The sequence below is a fragment of the Lonchura striata genome, chromosome 8 (genome assembly GCF_046129695.1).
Source record: "Lonchura striata isolate bLonStr1 chromosome 8, bLonStr1.mat, whole genome shotgun sequence".
NCBI lineage: Eukaryota > Metazoa > Chordata > Aves > Passeriformes > Estrildidae > Lonchura > Lonchura striata.
In genome coordinates, this window is record NC_134610.1 from 4,459,268 (window position 1) to 4,481,954 (window position 22,687).

The 22,687-nt window shown below is 39.8% G+C and overlaps 1 protein-coding gene across 2 annotated transcripts in view; it reads right to left on the reverse strand.

The window, feature by feature from the left end:
* Nucleotides 1-865: 865 nt before the first annotated feature.
* KYNU (kynureninase) overlaps nucleotides 866-22,687 on the reverse strand; it is a 57,841-nt gene continuing 36,019 nt past the window's right edge. For both annotated transcript variants that reach the window (XM_021530356.3, XM_021530355.2), the window contains exons 11-14: nucleotides 7,800-7,852; nucleotides 6,237-6,322; nucleotides 2,395-2,625; nucleotides 866-1,191 (exon numbers count right to left, since the gene is read on the reverse strand). In XM_021530356.3, the coding sequence (XP_021386031.2) occupies nucleotides 1,039-1,191; nucleotides 2,395-2,625; nucleotides 6,237-6,322; nucleotides 7,800-7,852 (523 nt within the window). In that variant the 3' untranslated portion in view covers nucleotides 866-1,038. The remainder of the gene's footprint in view (nucleotides 1,192-2,394; nucleotides 2,626-6,236; nucleotides 6,323-7,799; nucleotides 7,853-22,687) is intronic.

Here is a 22,687-nt window from a genome sequence, read left to right on the forward strand (position 1 = left end):
TTTTCTAAGTGTTTCATACCAAAAATGACACACATTTACATCATCAGAGAGGAAGTTTCAGCTGATTCTTGGAAAATGCTGCGTGAATAGCTACAGACTTTAGGGCTTAATTGCCAATTATGCCAAGGTGTTATTTATGCCTTAAAACAACTTTGGATAAAGAGTTGCTGAAATGTAAGCAGTTTTTCCACGTTGCTCTTGCCTGCCTGGTGCAAATCTCTGTAAAAATTCGGGCCACACGGTGAGCTAACAATGAGATGTTTTGCTGCTGTTTAAAGAGCTCAGGGTTCATTTTGCCTAATCCCAACTAAGCCTCTCTAAAGCTGCAGGGAGTGCTCGTACAGCCCTTCACGCTGCCTTACACGGGTCTACAACTCTCCTCAGCTTTCTCCAGCTCCTCCTCTCCAACAGGACTACCTAGAAAGATAAAATGTTTTATTTTGGCCAACTGTAGCACACCAAAGAAGGTATCTGCAATGTAAATTTGTTCTTCAATTAAAGCATTAATTAAACCAAAATTTCAAAATATCGGGGCCTTTGAAAAACTCCAGTGTGCAGCAGTCAGGAGTTTTGAAACAATTGTTCAACTTTCACTTTTCAAGTATACCCTGTACTTTAAATAGAATTACTAAATTAAAAATGTAAATTGGACTGTGTCTTTTAACAGTTGGTGATTTGTCTATTTTCCACATTTTATTATGCATAATTTTTATAATAAAGAAGGGATTTTTTTTTCATCCCTGTTCTAGTTGATAGCAATTTTTCCATGCTTCTCAAGGCTAATGTAATAAAACTACATAAAATGTTTAAGAAGAGCCCCATTAAAATATACAAAGCATACTAATTCATGAAGTCAAAGTCAAAGCAGAGTGGAAATATGAGCTTTAATAAAACTATGTCTGTTGTAAATAACTATTCAAGCACAGTCATTTTTTTGCAAATTGCATGGGATATAGCTCGGTCTACTCGAAGCAGAGAATCACTCAGCAGGATAAATGCATCTTAGTCAGAAATAGATTAAAAGGTACAGCCGAGCCATCAATAAGAACCAGATAGCACAGTATTATTTGCTGTTTGTTTTGAAGATGTAATTGCAGATCCCAGGATTTCAATAAATCTGTGCACATCAAGGAAGGAATTGTAGAGAGGAACTGGGGCAACACGAAGAGCGTTTGGTTCTCGCATGTCGCACTGCAAAACAGAGAGGGAGCATTCAGTAAATTCAGGTCACTTCTTGTCTATCTGTCAGGCTGTGTTTTTAAATGCCACAACTTGTCTCCAAGGAAGAGTACTGGACTGACAAGGAAGCATGTTTAAAACCTTTGGGATCCTCAAGGAGCTACAGTGAGGAGCATGATTGTGAAAAATTTAGTAAGAGTAGTTTTGCCTAAAAAAATGACACAAAGCTCAAGATGGGCTCAGGACTTTAGCAGTGCCATTGAGGGCTTCGATCCAGCTATGTAGCCCCAAAATTCACTTTAATGCCTATAACAACCCAGAGCTGAAGAGCCACAGAGATGCCAAAAAAAAAAAAATTAAACCACAAAATCCCCCCATTCCAGTATGTGAGTGTCTTTTTCTAAAGGTACAAGTAATGGCACAGGCATTGCAGCATTTTTCTTCCCCTCACTGTGATTTTGAACATTTTCCTGAATATAATAATCTTTTATATTTGAAAAATATCACTGCATTGCAAAGACAAGCCAACAGTGTGAGGCCCCGTGCTCTGTTAAAAGCAGGAGTTCCTGGAATTCCCTGGCAGCACCAAAGCAGCAGCATATGTAACCTAAAAGAGGTGCCCTTTGGAGAGACAAGTGACCAGCAGAAATAAAACTGATATCTCATTTATATGGTATTATGCTATCAGCCTCACCTCCCAGTACATCTGAATCACCCAATGTATGGCCCTAAATTTCCCTTTTATTCTTTTGGAGCAGTGCTTGATGGCAACTGTGCCATTACAAGGAAGTGCTGCTCAGTGGCTGCTTTTCTGAGTGCTAAAACACATCTCTATGCAATCTATCACAGCTTTTCCCTTGCTCCATCTCAATGTTTCACAAAGCTTTTGGCCATTTGTGGATCAAGAAGAGGACTGATGTAGGTCCAGAGTTCCTTGTCATGTAAATCTGTAGCTGTGCCTCCCATCCTCAAGCACCCATGATACAACTCTATCCTCAGCAGACTCCAGAACCAATGGAAATAAGTCAACAGTGAAAGATCCTAACAACTATTTCATAAAATAACTCTATGTATTTGACAGCTTGCACAAGTAAAAATTGAAATTGAAAGAAATCATCATCAGTCCTAGTGGGTTTTTGCCTTATATGAAACTACATTTGAATAAAAGCAACGTAATATTTTGTTACTTGTAAAGATGAAGTTTGATTTACTTACAGCTACTCCTCTCTTCTCCAGCTCTTTAAACACAGATTTGATTGGAAGGGAAAATGACAAAGTGAGCTGGCATCCTCTCTCCTCAATCTGAGATGGTGTGATTATTCTTACAAAGGGCTTCTCTGGATTTGTTTTATCCTCACTGTAGTAATGCTTTATCAGGTATTCCAGGTAACCAGTGAGTAGAATAGATTTCCTCCTCAATGCTTTCATTGTAGTTTGGCTAAAAACCTGTGATGATTTGAAATCATTAGAATGAGAATGTGTTGCTGTAGAAAATGAAAAGGAAATAAAGAAAGATTTCTCTATACATTATCACTGGAATCAGGTAGTAACAGCAGAGAGAGATTTCACATAAACATGACAGGACTGGGCTTTGGAAAACACAGGATAATGTTATGCTTTAGATAATGACAGATATTTGTGCCTACTGTTTATACACATCTGTGTTTGCAGAAATAACTTGAACACAAAGCCAGTTTGCTAAGAGAGCATTCCTCTGCATGTCTAAAGGGGATCCATAAATCCTCTGTAGGTACAACAATGCTGAGTGAAACTCAAAATCACACTAAAGTTTTCCCTTGTATGTACCTTTAGTACACACCTTCTCAGTCTCTACAACTCCTTGAAAGGAGGGTGTAGCCAGGTGGGGTTTGGTCTCCTCTCCCAGGAAACAATTGATAGGAAAAAAGGGAACGGCCTCAAGTGGCACCAGGAGAGGCTTAGTTTTGATATTAGGAAGAATTTCTTAACTAAGAGCGTGGTCAAGCACTGGAACAGGCTGTCCATGGCAGGAATCACTGTCTCTGGAAGTGTTCAAAACCACGTAGGTGAGGCACTTGAGGACATGGTTTGGTGGTGGGCCAGGCAGTGCTGGTTTAATGGTTGGACACAATGTTCTCTGAGGTCTGTTCCAAAGTAAACAATTCTACTAACCAAATCCTAGGGGCAAGACTGGAACATCATGACTGGTGTAGAAATTCTTGTCTGTGAAAGCACAAAATGTACACTAACATTGACTTTTCAGCTTTAAGTTCTGTACAGGCTCGCTCTCTATAATCTACTCTTACACAGCTACAAGAACTGGTGAGTTTCAGACACTCAAATTATCATGAGGCATGCAAGAATGACTGCTTGGAAGTGGCAGTGCTGTTAGGCCACACAAACAAAACCAATGTGGTAGAGGAGTTTGGGAGCAGAAGGTGAGACAGCTTCTGCTTTTGCTCTGGAAAGGCTCCATTAAAGGGAATGATGGAAATGCAACCCCAGAAACAATTTACCCCTGCCTTCCTCAAACATCTCTTTCCTTCTTCCCATGGAATTAGCTGCAGGGGAAAATGACAGGGATACAGGCATGCAAGAACCCAACAGCCACTTCAGATCACATCCTGGCACATCAATGCTTGTGGGCAGCTCTGCCTCCACTGGCTGCAGCTGCAAATCAGAGGCAAGGCAGTGCCCTGGATGAAAATCCATGGATGAAAATCCATGATCTTCACTCTCAAGAAATCACTGTTCCACACTAGAGAAGTAATAATTTTAAGATTACTTATATCATAACCTGAAAAAACATAAAGAGAAGTACCTGAAAAATCCCACTCAAAATACACCAAAGTCTAGTTTCCAGCAGCATCTGGAAAACATTGTTTTGTAGGACATCCCAAATCTCACTCCTGATGCTATCACAGCCACTAGATGCTGCACAAAACCAAGAACCCCTGCATTTGTGCTTGTGAAACAGAACGTGGATGCTGTAAAACAGATTTTGCAAGGGAATAAATGTGACAGGGACCAGAGCCACCAGCAGTCAGCAGTTGCACAGGTCAGCAAAAATCTAGAGGTGCTTCCCTCTCCACCCAGGTAGGCAGAGCAGACACAGGACTGCTCAGTGCATCACTAGAGGGAAAACAGATCTGCCTCTTATTCCTCCAGGATTTGCAGGAGTATGAGGGATGGATCTCCTTAGGCTACATGCAAAAATCTGCTTCCACAGGCTTTGTGCAAGGAATACTTGGTCCCCTGGGTGAAATTTTTTGAAAAAGGTCTTTAAAATGTGTCTGTAGAGCGCTCCCCTTTTTTCCATAAAAGGCAGCAGCTAGTGCCATAACAGTCACTTTAAGCATTATTGAGGAATAACATCCATTAACACTTGCAGTTTTCATTGTTTCCATTGGAAACACTGCCTTCTGCTTAATGTGTCCCAGTGAAGGTGGCATGCAATTTCACTAGCCATCTCTTGCCAGACATGAAAACTATTTTGTTTCCCACTGTATTAGAGCAATTAGCACTGGGAAATACTGGCTGTGCCAAAAGGTAATGTGGGCAGGGAAAGGGGAGGCAGTGGAAACTGCTCAGCCCTCATTGTTCCAGGCTCCCTGCAGTGGGCTAAATGACACCAGCCCACACAAACCCGAGCACTCACAATCTGGGTCATGGCAGAACAGCTTTCAGCTTATCTCGAAGGTCACATAAAGTTTAAAACAATATATTGGATGTTTAAGGACTAAAAAAAATAAATTGTCAGGCGGAACAAGAAGCGCTGGCTGTGCCCTTTGCAGTCCTTCAGTGTTGCATGTAAGATGGAGAGATCATAACTAGCAATTTTGACTTTGTTTGCTGAAGATGCTGGTTTTTTCAGTAAATACAGAAGAGGGATGTGGACACAGCTCTTTGTTCCAGCATCAGCTCAGCTATTCCACTAGAACTAATAGAATGCTAATCAGAAATAAATTTCTGCCATTTATGCTGGTGGAAAAACCTTGCTACCCAAGGCTGCCTTGAAAACCAGCTTAAGGGTTATTTTATAGCAGAATATATTGCATATAGCAGGTAAATCTGAGTAACACCACGCACCAAGAGTCCTGATTTCAGGGGTGAACTATCCTTATGAGAAATGCTGGAACATATTGATGTGAAACACAAGTGTTTGGGGAAAAGCTCCATGCCCTCAATCAGAGATGGGCTGTGCTCTCCAAAGTGGATCAGAGGCTTTCAGCACATGGATCACACCTTCAGAGGAGGAATTAACTCTGTATGGCAGCACTGCCCTTCCCACAGCCACAGCATCAGTGATTCATACAGAGACAGGTCAGAGATGAGGCTCTGCTCCTTTGACCACCAGAAAACAAATAATTAAATGAAAGAAAAGACAGCTTGGAGCTATGCCACACTCATGGATGCCCCTTCTAGGAAACATTTGCAGATAGTTTCTGACTCTTCTGCTTGTAACCAAAGGCAGGACAGGTTCTCTGAGCCACTGGATCAGTTGATCCAGGACAGCAAGAACACCTAATTGTCTTTCACAAAGGATATAAGTCTGCTTTGCTGGTGAAATATATGAAGCAGCAGCTCTGAATGCAACTTTTCAGACTTATATGATTCCTTTGCAGGAAGATGCTGAGCATAATCCTTCCCATGAGTAGTACTGAGACAAGGCACTGTTGGACTTAGTGGTCTCAGACATCTCTTCCAACTTTAATTATTCTGTGATTTTGAGCCATGAATATTTCTATGGGATAAAGGTGCTGTTTGTACTGAGCTCCTAAAAGCAGGGAGAAACACATTGCTAGAGTTCAGGTTTGGAGGTGCAAACCTCAAATACTGTTGGTCCAACTCAGGGTCCTCCAGCAGAGTTTGTGAGAGACATGGGAACATGAGTATATTCATTAAAGGCCTTGGTCTCTCAGGGCTGTGGGGTTATTTTGTTTGCTTTTCATTACTTCTCCCTTTCCCTGTTCAAATATTTCACAATTTTCTTTAAGGGAGACAGCAATAATACACGTAACATTCATTAAACATTTTTATACTCTTAAATTCAGGCTCAAAGTAAAGCAATTACTTACCTCTAAACTGGCATGCAGAGCACAGACCAGTAAAATTGGAGGATTTGATAACCGGAATCCATTAATTCCTTCACTTAGTTGTAATTCTGGAAAATGAATAACTTATATTAGTATTTTTTGATTTCTTCATATTAATGGATTGGACCTTATCTTGAAGTCTGTCCTCACACAGTAAAATATTTCCCTAATGTGGCCCATAGGAATGGGTCATTAAAAGGAAATAGTAATCTATTCCCAGCTAATACTTTCAACTTCGAGAGAAGCCCAATTTTATCCAGCAGAAGACCTCATTAGCAGCTTCATGGGAACCAGAGAACTGCAATTAATTTGTTTAAATGGTGTGTGCTAAAACCACCTTTACACTTGAATCTCTTTTAAGGCTGGCACGAGGCAGAGGAATTCCAAGTCAGCAGCGGCACGCTCACGTGGAGCAAGGAATCACGTTCCTTCACTTTATTGAGCTGATGAGACACATGGGAGGCTGCATATGCAGCTAAGTGTAGCTTCAGGCCAAGGAGAGGAGCTGCCTAGAATTTGCGCTGTGAAATTTCCCAAAATCTATTTAATAAATCTACAGAAGCCTCGCTGTAAGTTCTGTGTCACCGTTGATATTTCACGCTCCAGCACCAGAGCGGGAGGACGCGGCGGAGGAAACGCTTTTCACACACAGCAGACTGGCTAATTTTATAATGCCCAACTTCTCCCCTGTAAACTGCTCATGGAAATGAATAAACAATGTTTTTCTTCTTCTAGCAAATTTCAAGGCAATTTGTGTCTCCTGCTGGCTTTCCATAGTGCCACTCTCTTGCATTTGGTCTGAAAACAAAGAGCAGACTGAGGCTATTAGAGAGGTGCTCTCCAGCCAAAGCCACATCAACAGGCACTGCCACAGAAAATTAAAAATATATTAAAAGCAAAACAACCAATCAAACCAAAAAGCTCCTTTCTCATCCTGATCCCTCAGGATAGTCTCTCTGCCATAGTTTAAACTGGAGCTGAACGGTCTAGCTGTCAGATTTGGAAAGGAGCTCTCATTTTGTGTTGGGACAATAAACACTATTTCAGAGCAGGTTTGTCTAATAACCCATCCCTCCCTAGCGCAGGAAATTTGGAGATGCTGAAACATTGGTGGGATTTCATACTTTTGTCAGTTACCTTACCTGAATTTGTATAACTTCTCATTAATTCCAGTAGAACTAATCCTGAAGAAAGGTATTACCCCAGTAACTGATGGCACATCCTCGCTCCTCAGAGACTTATGAATTTAATTCACTGAGATACTTTGAAAGTTTCATCCATATTCTATATCTGCTTTTTGAAGGTATTTCAGCAAAATGTCTGGGAGCAGACAGTCAAACCCCTATGCCCACACACAAATTTATTCCAACATTTATTTTTTTAACTCCACTGCCTCACATATTTAGGATGAGTTTAGCCTAATGCTTTTAACATAAATGAGGAAATGCAAAGTTCTGTCCTTTCTCCTTAACCTGCTACAAAAGTGGAGCTGGTTCTATATAAATAAATCAAATAAGGTAAAATTGAGAGTGCATAAGTACATACTGTTTTCCATGAGGAATCGTGTTTTGAAGTCATGGCCCCACCAGCCGACCAGCCTAAGATTTTTTTAAGAAAATAAATTAATAGAAAGATTAATAGCTTTTAATTTAGCTTTAAGCATCAAGAATTATATAAGATTAAGCAATATATACATTTCCAATAATACATTTTATTTCTAACAATGACATAAAAATTCAATAAATTCTATAAAGAGTTAGCACTAAAAACTTAACATTACCATTTGAGAATTTCTCTTTTACTGCAAATAATAAAACACATCACGTCTTTCAATTAACTATTGATTTTAACAATATCCATTTTCTCTTTATTCACTTCACAAACCAAAAAATAGTACAGAAATATTTCCACTGTTTGGTTCCAAGGCATTAAATTCAAAACATTCTCCCCTGCTCTTAAACTTAGTTTAATGAAAATTGAAAGCTAAAAGGAGTTATAAAATCTGACTTAGTTTCACCAAGAAAAGGACTTTTTGGTGAACAACAAGCAAACCAGACCTTGGAAAGAGAATTGTGTGGGCATTGCCTCATCCTTACTGCAGATACCAGTGTGAATTCTGCATACTCTTTTATTTTCCTGAACTAAACTTATTATTCAAAAACTTTCTTTAAAATAAAACCCAAACCAGTTTAAGGCTGTATTCCTTTTTTTAAGATTGTCTCCTGAAAAAAATCCCATACAATTATTTAAAAAATAATATCTCTCTGAGCTTGGACATTAAAATGACACTATGTTATTAACTCATATTTAATGGAAAGTATGTTTGAGGGCATTGCTACAAACAGTTTTCTAAAGCAGCTGGATGTACTGGATCACCTACTGCCAGGACACTGCAGATAAAACCAAAATTGTAAAATCAGGGACTTTTTCCCCACCTCCTTTGGGTTCTCCACTTCTCATCTCAGCACACAGTGGTATCAGTGATCAATAATGCCAGTCCTATGGGAGATTGCCCTGTATCAATGCTTTTACAAGATCAAGAAGTCACCATCACAGACTCCTTCCTGAACTTCTCAGCTTTCTCCAGGGCTGGACATGTTAGACACCATTTCTGCCAAGGCTTTACTCAATTTTCCCTATGCCAGATAGCAAAATTTTAGGGGTGGCAAAACTTGCAATGATAAATAAGTCTATATGTAAAGGTCACAGTAGATCAGCCTTCCTGGAAACAAACAGGGAAAAGAAAGCCGTGGCCCCTCCCTAAAGGAGCATTTTGCAGTTTGCCTAAAAGAGCTGAGCTCTGCAGAATTAAGGCCACATTTGAGTTAGAAACTTGTTATATGAATACTGCAGAGTGTAAAATAAAGTAGTTCGTATTTCTGTATAACAACACAGGTTTTATGTTTACTTCTGTGAGCTGCATCTAAACAGAGGCTCTACAGAAAAGGATGTTTTTTTCTTTATTGCTGCATGATGTTTTTATTATTCTGAGACCCATGAAAATTAATAGGGCAATATACATCCATTTTAAATGAGATATTACATTGCCAAAATGAATACACCCCAAATAAAGTACAAGAGGCTCTGCCCAAGCGACTCCATTACTGATGCTTTGAATCATAAAAGATATCTCAGTTATTTTATAGGAACTCTGTAATATATAGACAACATTGTACTGAAAATCCTGAATATTGCACGTTTCTGCAACAATCTGCTGATATCAATGTCTACATACATTCTATGGATTTCAAAGCTTGAAGCAGAAAAGAAATCAATGGGAACTAAAACATCTGGACAAATAGTTTGTGAGAAGGAGAAAACAATAGAATGATCCACTGGGACCACACCCAGAGAGCAAAGACAAAATGCAGATCAATCAAACCATTATCCAGATCAGGGCTGATGAAAAACTCTCTGGTTGCACTTCAAATGCTCAAAACTCACTAATTCTGAAGTTGGCTTCAACCCAGATCTCAGCTGCAGCACCTCGGAGGCAACTTGGAAAGTGAAATTTCTAAAGTTTTCCAAAATGACAGAATGAAAGATTTTTTTTTAAAAAGACAGTTTTTGCTTTCTTGCCCTTTCCTACCATAATCTGACAATTTGCTTTTCCTCTTTTTTATTTTTTCTCTTTTGGCTGTTCTAGAACTTCAGAGGTGTCACTGCAGGATGTGCACTTTGAGGCATCTCTGGTCCTACACTCTCATTGATCTAATGGTCCATATGGATGTCATGTTATTTGACATTTAAGCTGACAGGCTTCAAAGCATGGAAATTAACAAAATCTTCACAAATTATAGCGATTTGCTGTTTACAATTTTCTGTGAAAATTTTGAAATGAAGGTTGCCACTGCTATGCCAAATTTCAACCTGTTGTGATGGGAGAGAGCTAAGGTGTTAAACCCCAAACATAACGCTTTATAAATGCTCACTAAAAATAATAGGCAATAAAACTGCACATTAACTTACTGCAGTAAAATTTCTTATTAAAGAGTTGTTACTCTGCATGCAAAGTGAGCATTTTGAACTGCAGTCGCCATTTCAACTGTTCCTGCCTCAAAAACAAAGGCACCAAGATCTAAATAGGTTCTGAAATCCAACTCATAACTTTTGGCAAAATGCATAAAGTGGAAGGCTCTGAAAAGTCATATATTATGTGCTTGTGATTAAAAACACCTTAAATATGTTGGCAATAGGACTGCCAAGTTACATGCTTTCCATGGCAAATAAAACCCATTGTGGGAAGTGTGTTAAAATCAGTATCTAAGGAGATAAAGGTTGAATTTAGCAAATGTTCCACTATAAATTACAAATGCAAATTTATCACATATTTAACACATCACTAATCAAAATTGCTATCTCACTGATAGATAGGTTTTGGTTGCAGCATCCTGCTGCCAGTCCCAGGTAGCACCAGCAGCCTCCCAAGGCTGGTCAGCAGAGATGCTCCTGGAACCCCTCCACAGAGTACATCTCTCCATCCTGGAGCAAAAGCATATTTGAAATCCTTTGAGAAATCATGTCTAAAATGAGAGTGAATCAGTGCCAAACTAGCTGTGTCTTTTTCTGCAAGGTAAACATGTTCTTACAAGACCATTGCTGTTAGAAAATAACCTTTTAAATAGATTGTTCCATTCTGTGCCTCAAATAAAACCATTGCTATCAGGTTGGAAGGCACCTCGAAAAACAAAACATCCCTTTCCAACCCCTGCCATGGGCAGGGACACCTTCCACTGGACCAGGCTGATCAAGGACCCAAACAGCCTTGTCTAGGTCCTCACAGTTTGATAAAACTCAGACCTTCCCAGAGAATTCTGCCACTTCCAGTCTTTGCACAGAAATTTACATGTGCCACATAAAATTTAAAGCAAACTGTTATTAGCTCGGTTTAATGAAATAAGAATATAATAATATATTGCTGAGAGGTTTTCAAATTCCTTTTTTATTTACTCCAAAATGTTCTCTTGTTTTACAAATCAATGAACAAAGGTTTGCTGGGCTGGAAAATGACTGCAGAAAGGAACGGTATCCTCTTATTTAGTCATACTCTCTTTAAGGACATTTACACCAGGGAACAATCCCTTTAATAAGTATTTTTATTTAGCTCATTTTCCTCCTTCATATCTGTCTGCATTTGGGTGAAGCACTGTTGTTCATAACTTGAGTCACCTCATTTGTAGTTGTATTAATGATGCAGGAGTGCAGGATATAATGATCATGATGTATGTGTAGTGTAAACATCAAAGAAGATCCAGTTAAAGAACACAGAAAAAATACAAGAAAAATTCCTCTGACCTTTGCTTCAGCATTACAGATGATCATGCTACTCATTTATAATTTACAGCCTGAAGCAAAACGGGTCTCATTTCCCTTCTCAGCAAGAAAAAGAGACAGAAACTCTTGAGTAGTGGTACAGAAAACAGGGAAATGCCATTAATGTGGCCCAGCTTTTACAGTCCAGGGCAATGTGTTGAAGTATCCTGTCATTATATTGTGCGAGATAATCATTTCACATCCAGAGGAAGGCAAGTTGAAAAGCTACAGGACTACAGTGTGAAATTTGTAATACTTGATTTTACATCTTCCAGCTTCCCTGGGCATGGAGCAGTTTGTTTTCTCTCCCTTATCAGGTCACAAAGCGAGCTGGAAATTTCATAGTCATTATTTAGATTATATTAGGAGCTTGTACCAGCAAAGCATGATATGTTTGTGAAAGGATGGATTAAGCCAATCATAAACAGGCAGTTTGGGGCCAGGCTGTGTCCACAAAGGAGCTGATGTAACTGCTGGGTGGCAGCTCAGCTCTTCATTCACACATTGCTTTAATTTTGCAAAAGCATCCAGGTGTTGGCAAAGATTTGTTTGATTTTTTTTCATGCTACTGTTCCAGCCATGAGAAAGAATCAGCTCTGAGGAGTTAATGAGACTTGTCACTGCTCCCAAAGTTCATTACACAGAGCCCGGCAGATGCCATGTCTGCAAAGGCAGCCTTGTGCAGGGACAAGAATTAAAGGGCCAAAAATAATCATTAAATTCAGTTTCTTGCAGTCCTTTATGTCCAGGGCACAGCTGGCTATGTGAAGAGCACATCCATGTCTCAAACACCCTGAAGACTTAAGATAGGCAAGCAACAGGCACTGTGACACAAATTTAGAGGAAATAGGTAACTTGTGACTTAAATATCACTCTCTTAGCAGGAAATGAGTGACAAAATCAACCATGAGGTCTTAGAAATTAAACTGCAAGAGGGACATAGAAAGCCTGGAGGCTGGAGCCAGCCTGGAGCTAGGAACAATCCACGTCTGACCATCCTGGACCTTCCTCCTTCTAGGAAGGAGAATCATCCGGAGCCCAGCTTCTATATTTCAAAAAAAACCCAAACCAAACCAAAAAATAACCCACAAACCAACAAATGGTACAATCAGCTCCTCAAAATCAAAAACATTTCTAAACATGCTAAATATTTTCTAAACATTCTAAATATTCATCAATATATGAATCTCCAGCTCAGCTGGAAGTTTAATTCCATATTCTGAGGTACATTCCTTCTGTTTCCTGGGCTCCACATAATGCAATATAGATAGAAAAGGTACCCAGGGCTTGGATCCTCAGCAGGAGCATCTCCTAATGCTGCTGCACTCAGTCAAAGGTCAATCCCAGAAACCAGACTCACAGAAACATTTCCCTCACCCCCTGGAATTTACCTTGCTCTCGTCCAGATCTACAAAAAACTCTGCACAACCTCTGAGCGCAGACCTGGTCCCCAGGCTCAACAGCTGGGCTCAACTCTTTGCATTCTACTCTGCATTAATTTAATTGCAGCTTTCTAATTGCATTTTTATATGTTTTAATTTAATTTCTATGGCATTAATTTTATTGCAAGCACATGAGCATAATTTTGTTTCTTTGGATTCAATGCCAAAATTCCGAATAAATAGAATGACACATACATACATCAACTAAGAAAACAGAAAAACCTGCTCGTTGCTTTCCATGGCATATTTTTGGCTGACTGGCTGGAGTTTGAGAAGGAGTTTAAATTTTCTTTGTTATCACAGACTTGTCTGATCACTGATGAGTCATTTGGTCTCTCCATGCCTCAAGCCCTCATCTCTGGGAATTCTGCTCAGGACTGCTCTAACTCTGCAGTGAGGGATGAGAATATATCTGTTAAAATGTACTCACATGTTTAACAAGGAGGACCATGTAAGGATGAAGAAAAAGATTTATTTGGAAAATCTTATACAGGATTTTTTAATATGCAGATAAAAAAGGGCATTTGGAGGTAAAGCTGGTGCCATTTGGTTTTTTTCCCCTCCTGTCAGCCTTTCCCCAAATTATCACCTCACCCTCCAAAGTTGTTGCCAGCATTAGGTTTCTAGACATTTCAGAATCTAATATTTTTCTTGATCTAGATCACTTTACCAGCATTTCTGATAAGGTTGTAAAAAAATTTAAAAATCAATTTTTCTATTGCTTAATTCCACGTGGTATTTTACAGCTGAAACAAAACAAACCCAAGTGGATGGGCAATGTTATTCCACTCCACCCCACCCTCTCCATACTGAGCACCCCAGCAGGGTCCTGCTCTCACCCAGAGCTTCCCTGCTGACAGCTCCCTGAAAGGGAGAAAAGACATTTCAAATGATGCTTGAAATGATGAGGGGTCTGTTTAATCAAAACAAAGAATAATGGAAAAATAACTCCTGGTTTCATCACTGAAATCAGGAATTCAATGATTTTAACCGCCTTGTGTAGGTGAAATTCTTCCCATACTGAGAAGCTGTCAGTTATGGAGTATCCCCACAGTATATATCTATAAGGGCTAGGATTTGCACAGGGGATTAAGGGACTTATAGCAGCTACCCCTGTTAGACTGCAGCAATACTTCCAGCCTAACTCTCACAGTCTCCTTCAGAAAACCTTGCCAAGATTGCCAGAAGCTATATTTAAAGCCTTTTTTTTTTCTTCCCTTATATCTTTTTAGCTATCCTTTATCCCAAATGGTAAGCTTGGACTTGTTTCATTATTCTCTTCTGTGCAGTGCCTGTTAATTTTAAGTAGGATCTGTTGTTAGGATTTGAAAAGCTTTTGAAGCCCAGGTAATTATTAGCCTCAGACTTCTGTAGTTTAGGACTTGCACACACTCTGCTGCTTTCCTTACCCTTTTCAACTCATTACAAATGTTTCCTAATTATTAGGCATATGTGACTTGTGAGCGGCACCATATATTATTAATGGGCCAGTCTCTTAGAACTCAGTGAAAAAAATCAAAACTCCTTATGAAAAGTTGCTACTGTGAAAGTAGTAACTTTTCATATTTAATATCAATGAGGCTTTACTTTGTCAAAGGACCAAAGTAATGTGATTGTATTAGAGGCTAATAGCATGACATTTTTCTTCTGTTAAGAGGCTTGCATTTTCAGTACCATCTAAAGGGAGACAATTTTTCTCCTCTATTTTGAGGCTTGTCTTGGTTAAAAAATAGCTAAACTCACTTTCTGCCTAGCAGCAAGTTTTAACAGCAAAGACCCAAATCCAGAAAAGCAGTCTCATAATTTAAACAATGACACTTAACTATGCAACTGCAATGGATGGAATTAAGAAACTTCTAGATTTGAGTGATCACCCTCTTTCCAAAAGTAGCTGGGCAGCTCTTGGCTCCCTGAGCTTTGCTGCTCTTCGAGGTGGGTGATTTAACAAAACTGTTGCCACAATTAGAGAGGCTCTTGGGTGAAAAACCTGGGTTTTTTGGTCAGTGGAGTACAAGGTGATTTGCAGCTCGTGGCTACATGGAGACAGAGGGTGCACACACTTTTCCTGGATTGATTTTTACCTTGTTAGTCTTTTAGGCTCGACACAAGTGGGAATACACCAATTTCAACACGTCCATCCATATTACCCCTCCAGGTCAAAACAAAAGGAGATTGAGTTCACTTTTGCAGCAGGAAACAAGTTGCTGTGGCCAGGGCATGAGGAAGAGGGATGGCTGCAATGCTGCCAATCCAATCAGGGCCCTTTGGAGCCTCTCAGAGCTTTCACCAAACCTCTGAGGCGCTTGTGATAAGGGACAATAATTTCATTCGCCATGATTAGGCAAAAGAAAGGTACGATCCAACAGCAGACAAAATGGGAGCCTAAATTAAATCCCAGGAGAAGATTTCACAAAAAACAAACCCCCTAAGGCTAATGAAGTTGAATTAAAAACTGTTAAATCAGCTTACGAACAACTATTATCACAAAGTGCTCATATAACACTTTCACTGGCCAAATATCAGATATATGAAAAGGGGGAATACAGCCAACAGTATGTTCACACATTTAGTAAGGGGAAATTGAATATTCTGCCTAACACCAGAAATTAAAAATCAAGCAGGGAGCCAATTTACTCATAGAGATATTAATAAAGTTCTCAGTAATTTTTATAAAGCACTGAATAGCTCTCAATTATTTTATGCTGGCAAAAAAAAAAAGCATGTTTTATTCTTTAAGAATTCCATAATTTCTTTTCTAGGCTGTTTCAAATAGATTAAATTAAACAAGTGAAAGCAACAGTCCCTCCTAGAGCTACTTTTAAATGTGAATTCTGACTTAAAGGAGATTTGGATAGTTTTGATTACTATGATGCATTTACTGAACTATACAGTCTCTGCAATCCCTTGAATAAATCTTTCAGAGAAGGATATCTAGATAGATTTCAAAATAATAAATATATAATACTGAAATATAATATAAAATTTTTAAGATCTGGGAACTTGTGTTTCCTTGAGTCTTTGTTGTTTTTGAATAGACTAATCACAATATTAATGCAAGACCTTTATCATACCAGAATCCTTATTAGCTAAAATGTAAGTTATCACCTCTGCTCTTTGCCTGAAACAAGAAACAATCCACATTAGATGAGATTTTTTTTATGGCAGTGGCTAGAACTAATTGAATTCATAGTTTCAAGTGCCAGCAAATTTGCCACAGAATCCAGTAGCTGTGTTACAAAACATTTACTAAGTGATACTGAAGGAGGAAAACTCAGATGAAGTCTTTTCAGCTGAAGTCTAAGACATGAAATAATTAAGGGAAAACAGAAATGTGCATCTTTCAGATCTGTTTTAAAGAGTGTCTCTTCAAAAAGATTAAATTTCACCCATCACTAGAAAATAAGAACAATATGACTTAGGGGGCTTTTTTTATTAGGCTGCAGTTGTCCAAATTTCCAGTAGCACATAAACTTAACAGTCTTATGGGGTCTAAAACAGATTTGACGTGAGGTCCAGTGCAAGTATGTAATGTTTGACATGAGGTCCTACACTGGTTCCAGGAGCTCCAGGCTCTTCTCACTGCAGAAACAGGTGAGAAACATCAAATAAGGACATTTATGTGGACTCTTTGTCCTGTCAGATAATGACTGTATCTGCAACTCTGACCTTCAGCACACACTGACAAAATCTTCCTGCTCACAGTGGGTTGCTCGAAAGTCATCTCAGAAAACTCAGTGAAAACAGAGGGATGCTGAAAAACTAGATTTCAGTAGGAAATTATTGCATATTTGCTCAATAATCTGTACACAGCTAAAGAAAATAATAAATTATTCTTGACGTTGAGCAGTTGTTTTTCATGGCATGGGACAGAAAGAACTTAGCATTTTCCCAAAACTGTTGCACTGGTGTGATTAGATCAGTGAATTGATGTCATGCTGACTGAGAAATTAGGGAAAGGGAAAGAAAAGGGAAGATTGTGTGTTTCTCCCAGCATCTCACTGGAAACTCCTCTTCAGACACTTGAATGAGCTCTCTACAGCTGGAACTGCCCTGCAGTTTCCACACAGTGGAAGGCTGCAAGAGGCAGCTGCCAGCAAGCACTGAAAATTACTCCGCTGAAAAATGAGGAGTAGTCACTGTGACAGTAAAAATTTACCAGCAGCGACAAAGAGGTGTGAAAGTAAGTATTTCACAAATGGAAAGTGAGAGGAAGGATGGCTTACAGCTTGTGGGCAAGAATAGACAATATATGTCATGGAGGCCTCTAGGAAGCTCCTGATTCAAAGACATGTGGAGATGGGTAAGAAGTAAAAGACAGCAGGCTGTGGATGTCTTGTGCTGGACTTTAAGATAACATAGATATGATTAAGGGAGAGAAAATAAAAATATGAAGGTTTCTGACCTAGTGAGACCTTATCTTGGTTGAGTGTTGGAAAGAAGTTTTAACCAGGAGGAAAAGGGAGTTTGGGGACTAAAAACCCCATGAACGTGTGGAAACAAACAGGCACAAGTAGTAAACCAAGCAAAAAAAAACCCCAAAAAAACCCCAAAAAAACCCCTTTAATAATCCTCCTGTGCATAAATCCAGAGTGCCAGCATAGCAAAAAGTAACAAGACTGAATTATTTCCTTAACTTGAGCAATGGCATTCCAATGACCTTTGAAAATGCTTATGGTTTGAGTCAGGTGAGACATGAATCACAACATGAGCTGTGTGTGTGACCCCAGAGCTGCAGCTGAAGCCAGACAGGTGCTCAGCCAGGTCAGGGACACAAACAGCTCTGGGAGACATCCCAGGCACAAAACCCCTCTGAACACATAGCTGAGAATTACAGGAACATACTCCAGGATGGAGAGAAAACTGGTGACTATTAATGGCACAAAAGCATAAAGGTTTTTGCTGGTGCTTTCAGCTTAGAGCAATTTCAAGCCATACCATGACCTCAAAGCACATTTTATAAGGAGAAATTAGACACAATTTCCCACTGTGGTCTAATGAACCAATACAAAAGCATGAGCAAATCTCATTTTTAAAGGGCATGTGCAGACCACAGGTTTAACTGAGAATCTTAGGAGGAAAGCTTCATAGAAAGTTCCAAAATTTCTGAAGTAGAAAAAGTGAAAAATGATCAAACACTGAAAGTGAGTCAACATCTAGCAGGAAATCCCAGATGCAAAATTGCATTAGTTCCAGCACATTTCTGCACAAAGGTAAGTGAGCTCTTAGTGGAAATGGCAGAAGATTTACTAGAGGTTTTTTCATTAAAAATAAACTTTCCTCCCTAATATAGAAAGGTTCTGTGAGGTGGCTACAGAAACACACACATGAATGGATAAGAAAATAAATAACTCCTCTTCTTGTGACTTACTAAAAAAGCAGGCAAAGAAGGTTTTCTTTCCGTTTTCTTAGAGGTGTGTATGTAACACCAGTATGAGTGTTGTATTTCTGCAAATTACTTCAGCAGGAAGGAAGCTTGATAAAAAAAAATCAAGATACAGCACAGTGCTTTCAAAACTACCTGCCTGGAAGTGGAGAACTGAGGCACACAGAGCAGGCAGATAACAACACAGGGCCTTGGAAATGCAAGGGAAAATCACAGCACCCATCCAGACTCCAAGGAGAGCCCCGGGATCCCTTCCTTGCTAGTTACAGGATGCAAGAGTCGCCCCCAGGCTACATTCACCTTTCCATCAGGCTAAGCCTCTTGGTTCCTTTCATATGTTTGAGCAGTTGTGTCTTACACCATCTATGAGAAAGCTCCAGGCGCTGCAGATGGGAAAGGAAATGTGGAAGGGACAGAGCCACCTCCCTCTCATTCCTGAGGCTGGAAGTGGGACAGGACCACGGCACAGCACACCAAGTGATGTCCCTTCAGAGTGATCCAGGAGGAAAAATGCATGGGAGTGCACTCAGGGAATGAGAGCAGCACATTTCTTCCACATTCACCCCACAGGTGATGCTGAATTCACACCCAGCACCTTTACAATCACCTTAAAATCCAGCCAAAGCAAAGATGACAAAACAAAGAGGAAGACCTTCAAGAAGGAAAGAACAAGAAGGATATTTATAATGAGAAAAGAGGTGAGATTGCTTGAAGATACAGCTTAATTACAAGGAAGATTTGAAGGAAGAGAGAGAGAAAACGCTTGACAGAGAACAAGGAGACAATCATGGGAGCCACATAAAAGGATCCAAAGAAAAAGAATGGGAATAGATGATGTGAGTGCACATTAACCTCTCTCATTTTTTCTCCCAGAGACTCACTCCAAAGTTAAAAAATGCTCTTGGATATTTGCCATGCAGTTGGTGAATCCGAGAACACACCCCTGCAGGCCCATCATGGATCTAGATTGGCCTAATAAATCACTTGTCCCAAGACAATGCAATTAAGCCTAATTAGCCAATAGCTTTATTCCTAAACAGTCTCTTCCCAAGGGAGGTTTTAACTTTTGGTTTCTAAATTAGCTCAAGGAGCTAAATTGCTCTCATCTCCTTGGCAAAGCAACAGTTCATTTCTACCTTAGCACAGGATACTTCATGTACTCGGGGGACACGTGCTCACTGCAGGAGTAGTTTATTTACATTATCCCACAGTCTGAGTCCAGTAGGAGCAGGGAGAACCCTTCTGGAGCCAGCAGCATGTTCCTTGCAATCTGTCACCACTGACTTTCCCACCTGGCTGCACTCAGCACAGCTTCCCTACTCTGTGCTGCTTCTCCAGATCCTCTCCTTGACCAGGACAAGGTTCTCTGTTCTGATAAAGCTTCCAGGAGTGCTGAGATACTCAGAGGAGACAAATTCACACAGTCAGTGAGAAATGGACCATTATAAAGTCTGAGTAGAAGACTCAGTCTGAGTAAAAAATCTTTCCCTGTGAGAGTGGTGAGGTCCTAGCACAGGGTGCCCAGAGAAGCTGGGGCCGCCCCTGGATCCCTGGAAGTGTCCAAGGCCAGGTTGGATGGGGCTTGGAGCAGCCTGGGAGAGTGGAAGGTGTCCCTGCCCATGGCAGGGGGTGGAATAGGATGGGCTTTAATGTCCCTCCCAACCGAAATCATTCTATAATCCCATGATTCCTAGAAGCATTCTAAACAAGATCAATGTTCTTTCCAGTACAGTAGATATAAAACAACCTTCCATATCCTTTTATGACTGTCCTTTGCTTCCAACTCACACTCCTCCAAAGTTACATTATTTTCAGCAGTTTTACAGGGGCTCTTTATTTTGGGGATTATGTGACTCTAATTCAAAAAAAAGACAGGTAATATCTCCCCATAAATCAAGAAAATGAGCAAAGGAAAACTCAGTGGGAGCTACGAGTCCTAGAAGGTGTAGAATAACCTCTTGCAAAACAGTTACTGGAAAGAGAAGATTTGCACTGGAGCAGGATGGTGATCCAGAGCACCTGGGAAAAATGGGAAGGGGAAAGTATAAGAAGCTGGAGTAGCAAATTTCTGTTTATCTGACACCAGGGTTAGAGTTCACACACTAAAAAAAGCTGTTCAGGTCTCTATAAAGAAATAGCAGGAAGCTATTTGTGCTCTAGCATTTTTATTGGCATCAAAATTCCAAAAGGGGAAGTAGGATAAGAAAAAGAGCTGAAATCTCCCCTCTATCTGTGAAGATATTGGCTGAAGATGCCTTTTTTTCCTCAAAGCTAATATGAAAACCTTTTTACTTCTTGCTCTTTTAAACTTTTTTTTTATCCTGTGGTAAAAGCCAACACATTCTTTGGAAATCAACTGTTTCCTGCACATGCAGCATTTCTTCACATCACAGAAACTTTTCACTTTTAAACACTACCTGCTGCTAGTGTGGGCTAAAGTCTTGATAAATCCCTTCACTTTAAGCACTGTAGAGTTTTCATTTAATCCTCTGCAAAGGTTTATCTATTATTTTCCTGACTGCTTTACATTTATTTATACATATTTATGTATACACGAATACATTTATTTCCCTTTCATCTGTTTAAATTGTGCCTTACTTTTACTTAATTTACTGTCTCAGAACTCTGCAAGTTTGTCTTCTCATGTCCCTTTTCCCCCTTGACAGCAGAGCTGAACCTGTTTCCCATCTACAGCTGCAAACACCCTGCTGGGAACACCTGACTCGAGCATCTTCTCCCCCAGGTGCTCACAAACATTCACATTTCATTACAGCTAAATTGCTTGGTAATTCAAGTTATCCTTTCTATAAATGGAGAATTAGGGAGGGAGTAAAAAATTTCAAAAATTAAAATGGGAACTTTTCTGGAGCTCAAACAGCTAGACAAGCAAAATTTCAGTATTAGTAGGTTACTCCAGTGCTCTCTGTGTGTTGGAAACCTCCCCTCTGCAACACTTACATGGAAACCTGGTGGCATAGGCTCAGCCTGCATTGACCTGATGGTTTCAGTATTATTTCATAGCTCTGCTCTCTTCAGGTCCTTTATTTTTTTTTATTTGAAACCTTCCCATAAAGAAATCACTCTCACACAATTAGCCAGGAATATATTGCATTGTGATATATAGAGCAGGTATTAAAAAAGCTATTTGAGTATTAAGAGAGACTTCAGAGGAGGTGAGATCATGGGAGAATGGGGACAGATCAGACCCATATATGTCAGATTGATTCAGTGTCGCTGCTCTAAGGAGAAAGATGGGGACTAGCAAAGGACTACCCCACATGCTTGGGCACAGATGTTAATTGGGCTGGTTAAAACATGTTATTTTAGACCCATGGCCCCTGCAATGAATTAGAGAACCATGCCAAGCTAAGCCAAGGTGTTTGCAGGACTACAGGACGGTGTTTACAGTGACACAAAACAACAGCAGGACACAGGAGGTTCTCTCACCCTCAGCTTCCATCTGTAAAGATCAAGCCCTGCCCTGAGACATAAATCCTTTCCCAAGATACTGAATTACCAACTTTATAACTCTTGTGGGAAGCTGGCACTTCCATGAAGAAGAGTGGGACTGGTTTGCCTTTTGTCAGCTGGGACATGCCAAGGTATTATTGAATTACATCAGGTTTGGGTTGTGGGGCTTTGCAGTGAGGCAGCCCCAAAGCAGAAACAGCTCTGGCATGGCCTCATGTAGTGATGGTAAGGCTATTAAATACTTTAAATATTTTAACAATTCTATCCCAAGTTGCATTTTAAAAGAAAGCAGCAAATAAATGTTTTGTTGTTGGAGGGAGCAGTTGGAGAGGAACCCAGTTTCATAAACTGGGCATAAAACAAAGCATACTCACAAAATTAGGAGAAGTTAAACCAAAATACCTAAATTCCTTTGGTGATGTGCACTAGCTGGGTTTGGGGGGGGTTAAAGATGAGATTTTGGACTGAGTTGTTTTATTTTCAACAAGTCCTTTTTGCCCCAGCCTCAGACAGCAAAAGACAAACGTTCTGCCTCTCTGAATTACAGTCAGAACACACATTTTCCCATTAAGACACAATAGATTATTTCCATATTAAAATAACTACCTAGTCGATAACTTGCAGGAAATATGAAAGACGAGACAAATTAGAAAAATTTATATAGGTGAGTAAAAAGTGACTCACCTAAAACCATCCGTGAGTTAGAACGGTATTTCAGACAGCTCAAACGACAAGAGGGTGTCAGCTGGATTGGAATTTAATTCCCTGCTTACGTGTGGGCTGAGGTGCACAGAAACAAGTGGTTGGTGCCTCTGCTCCTGACT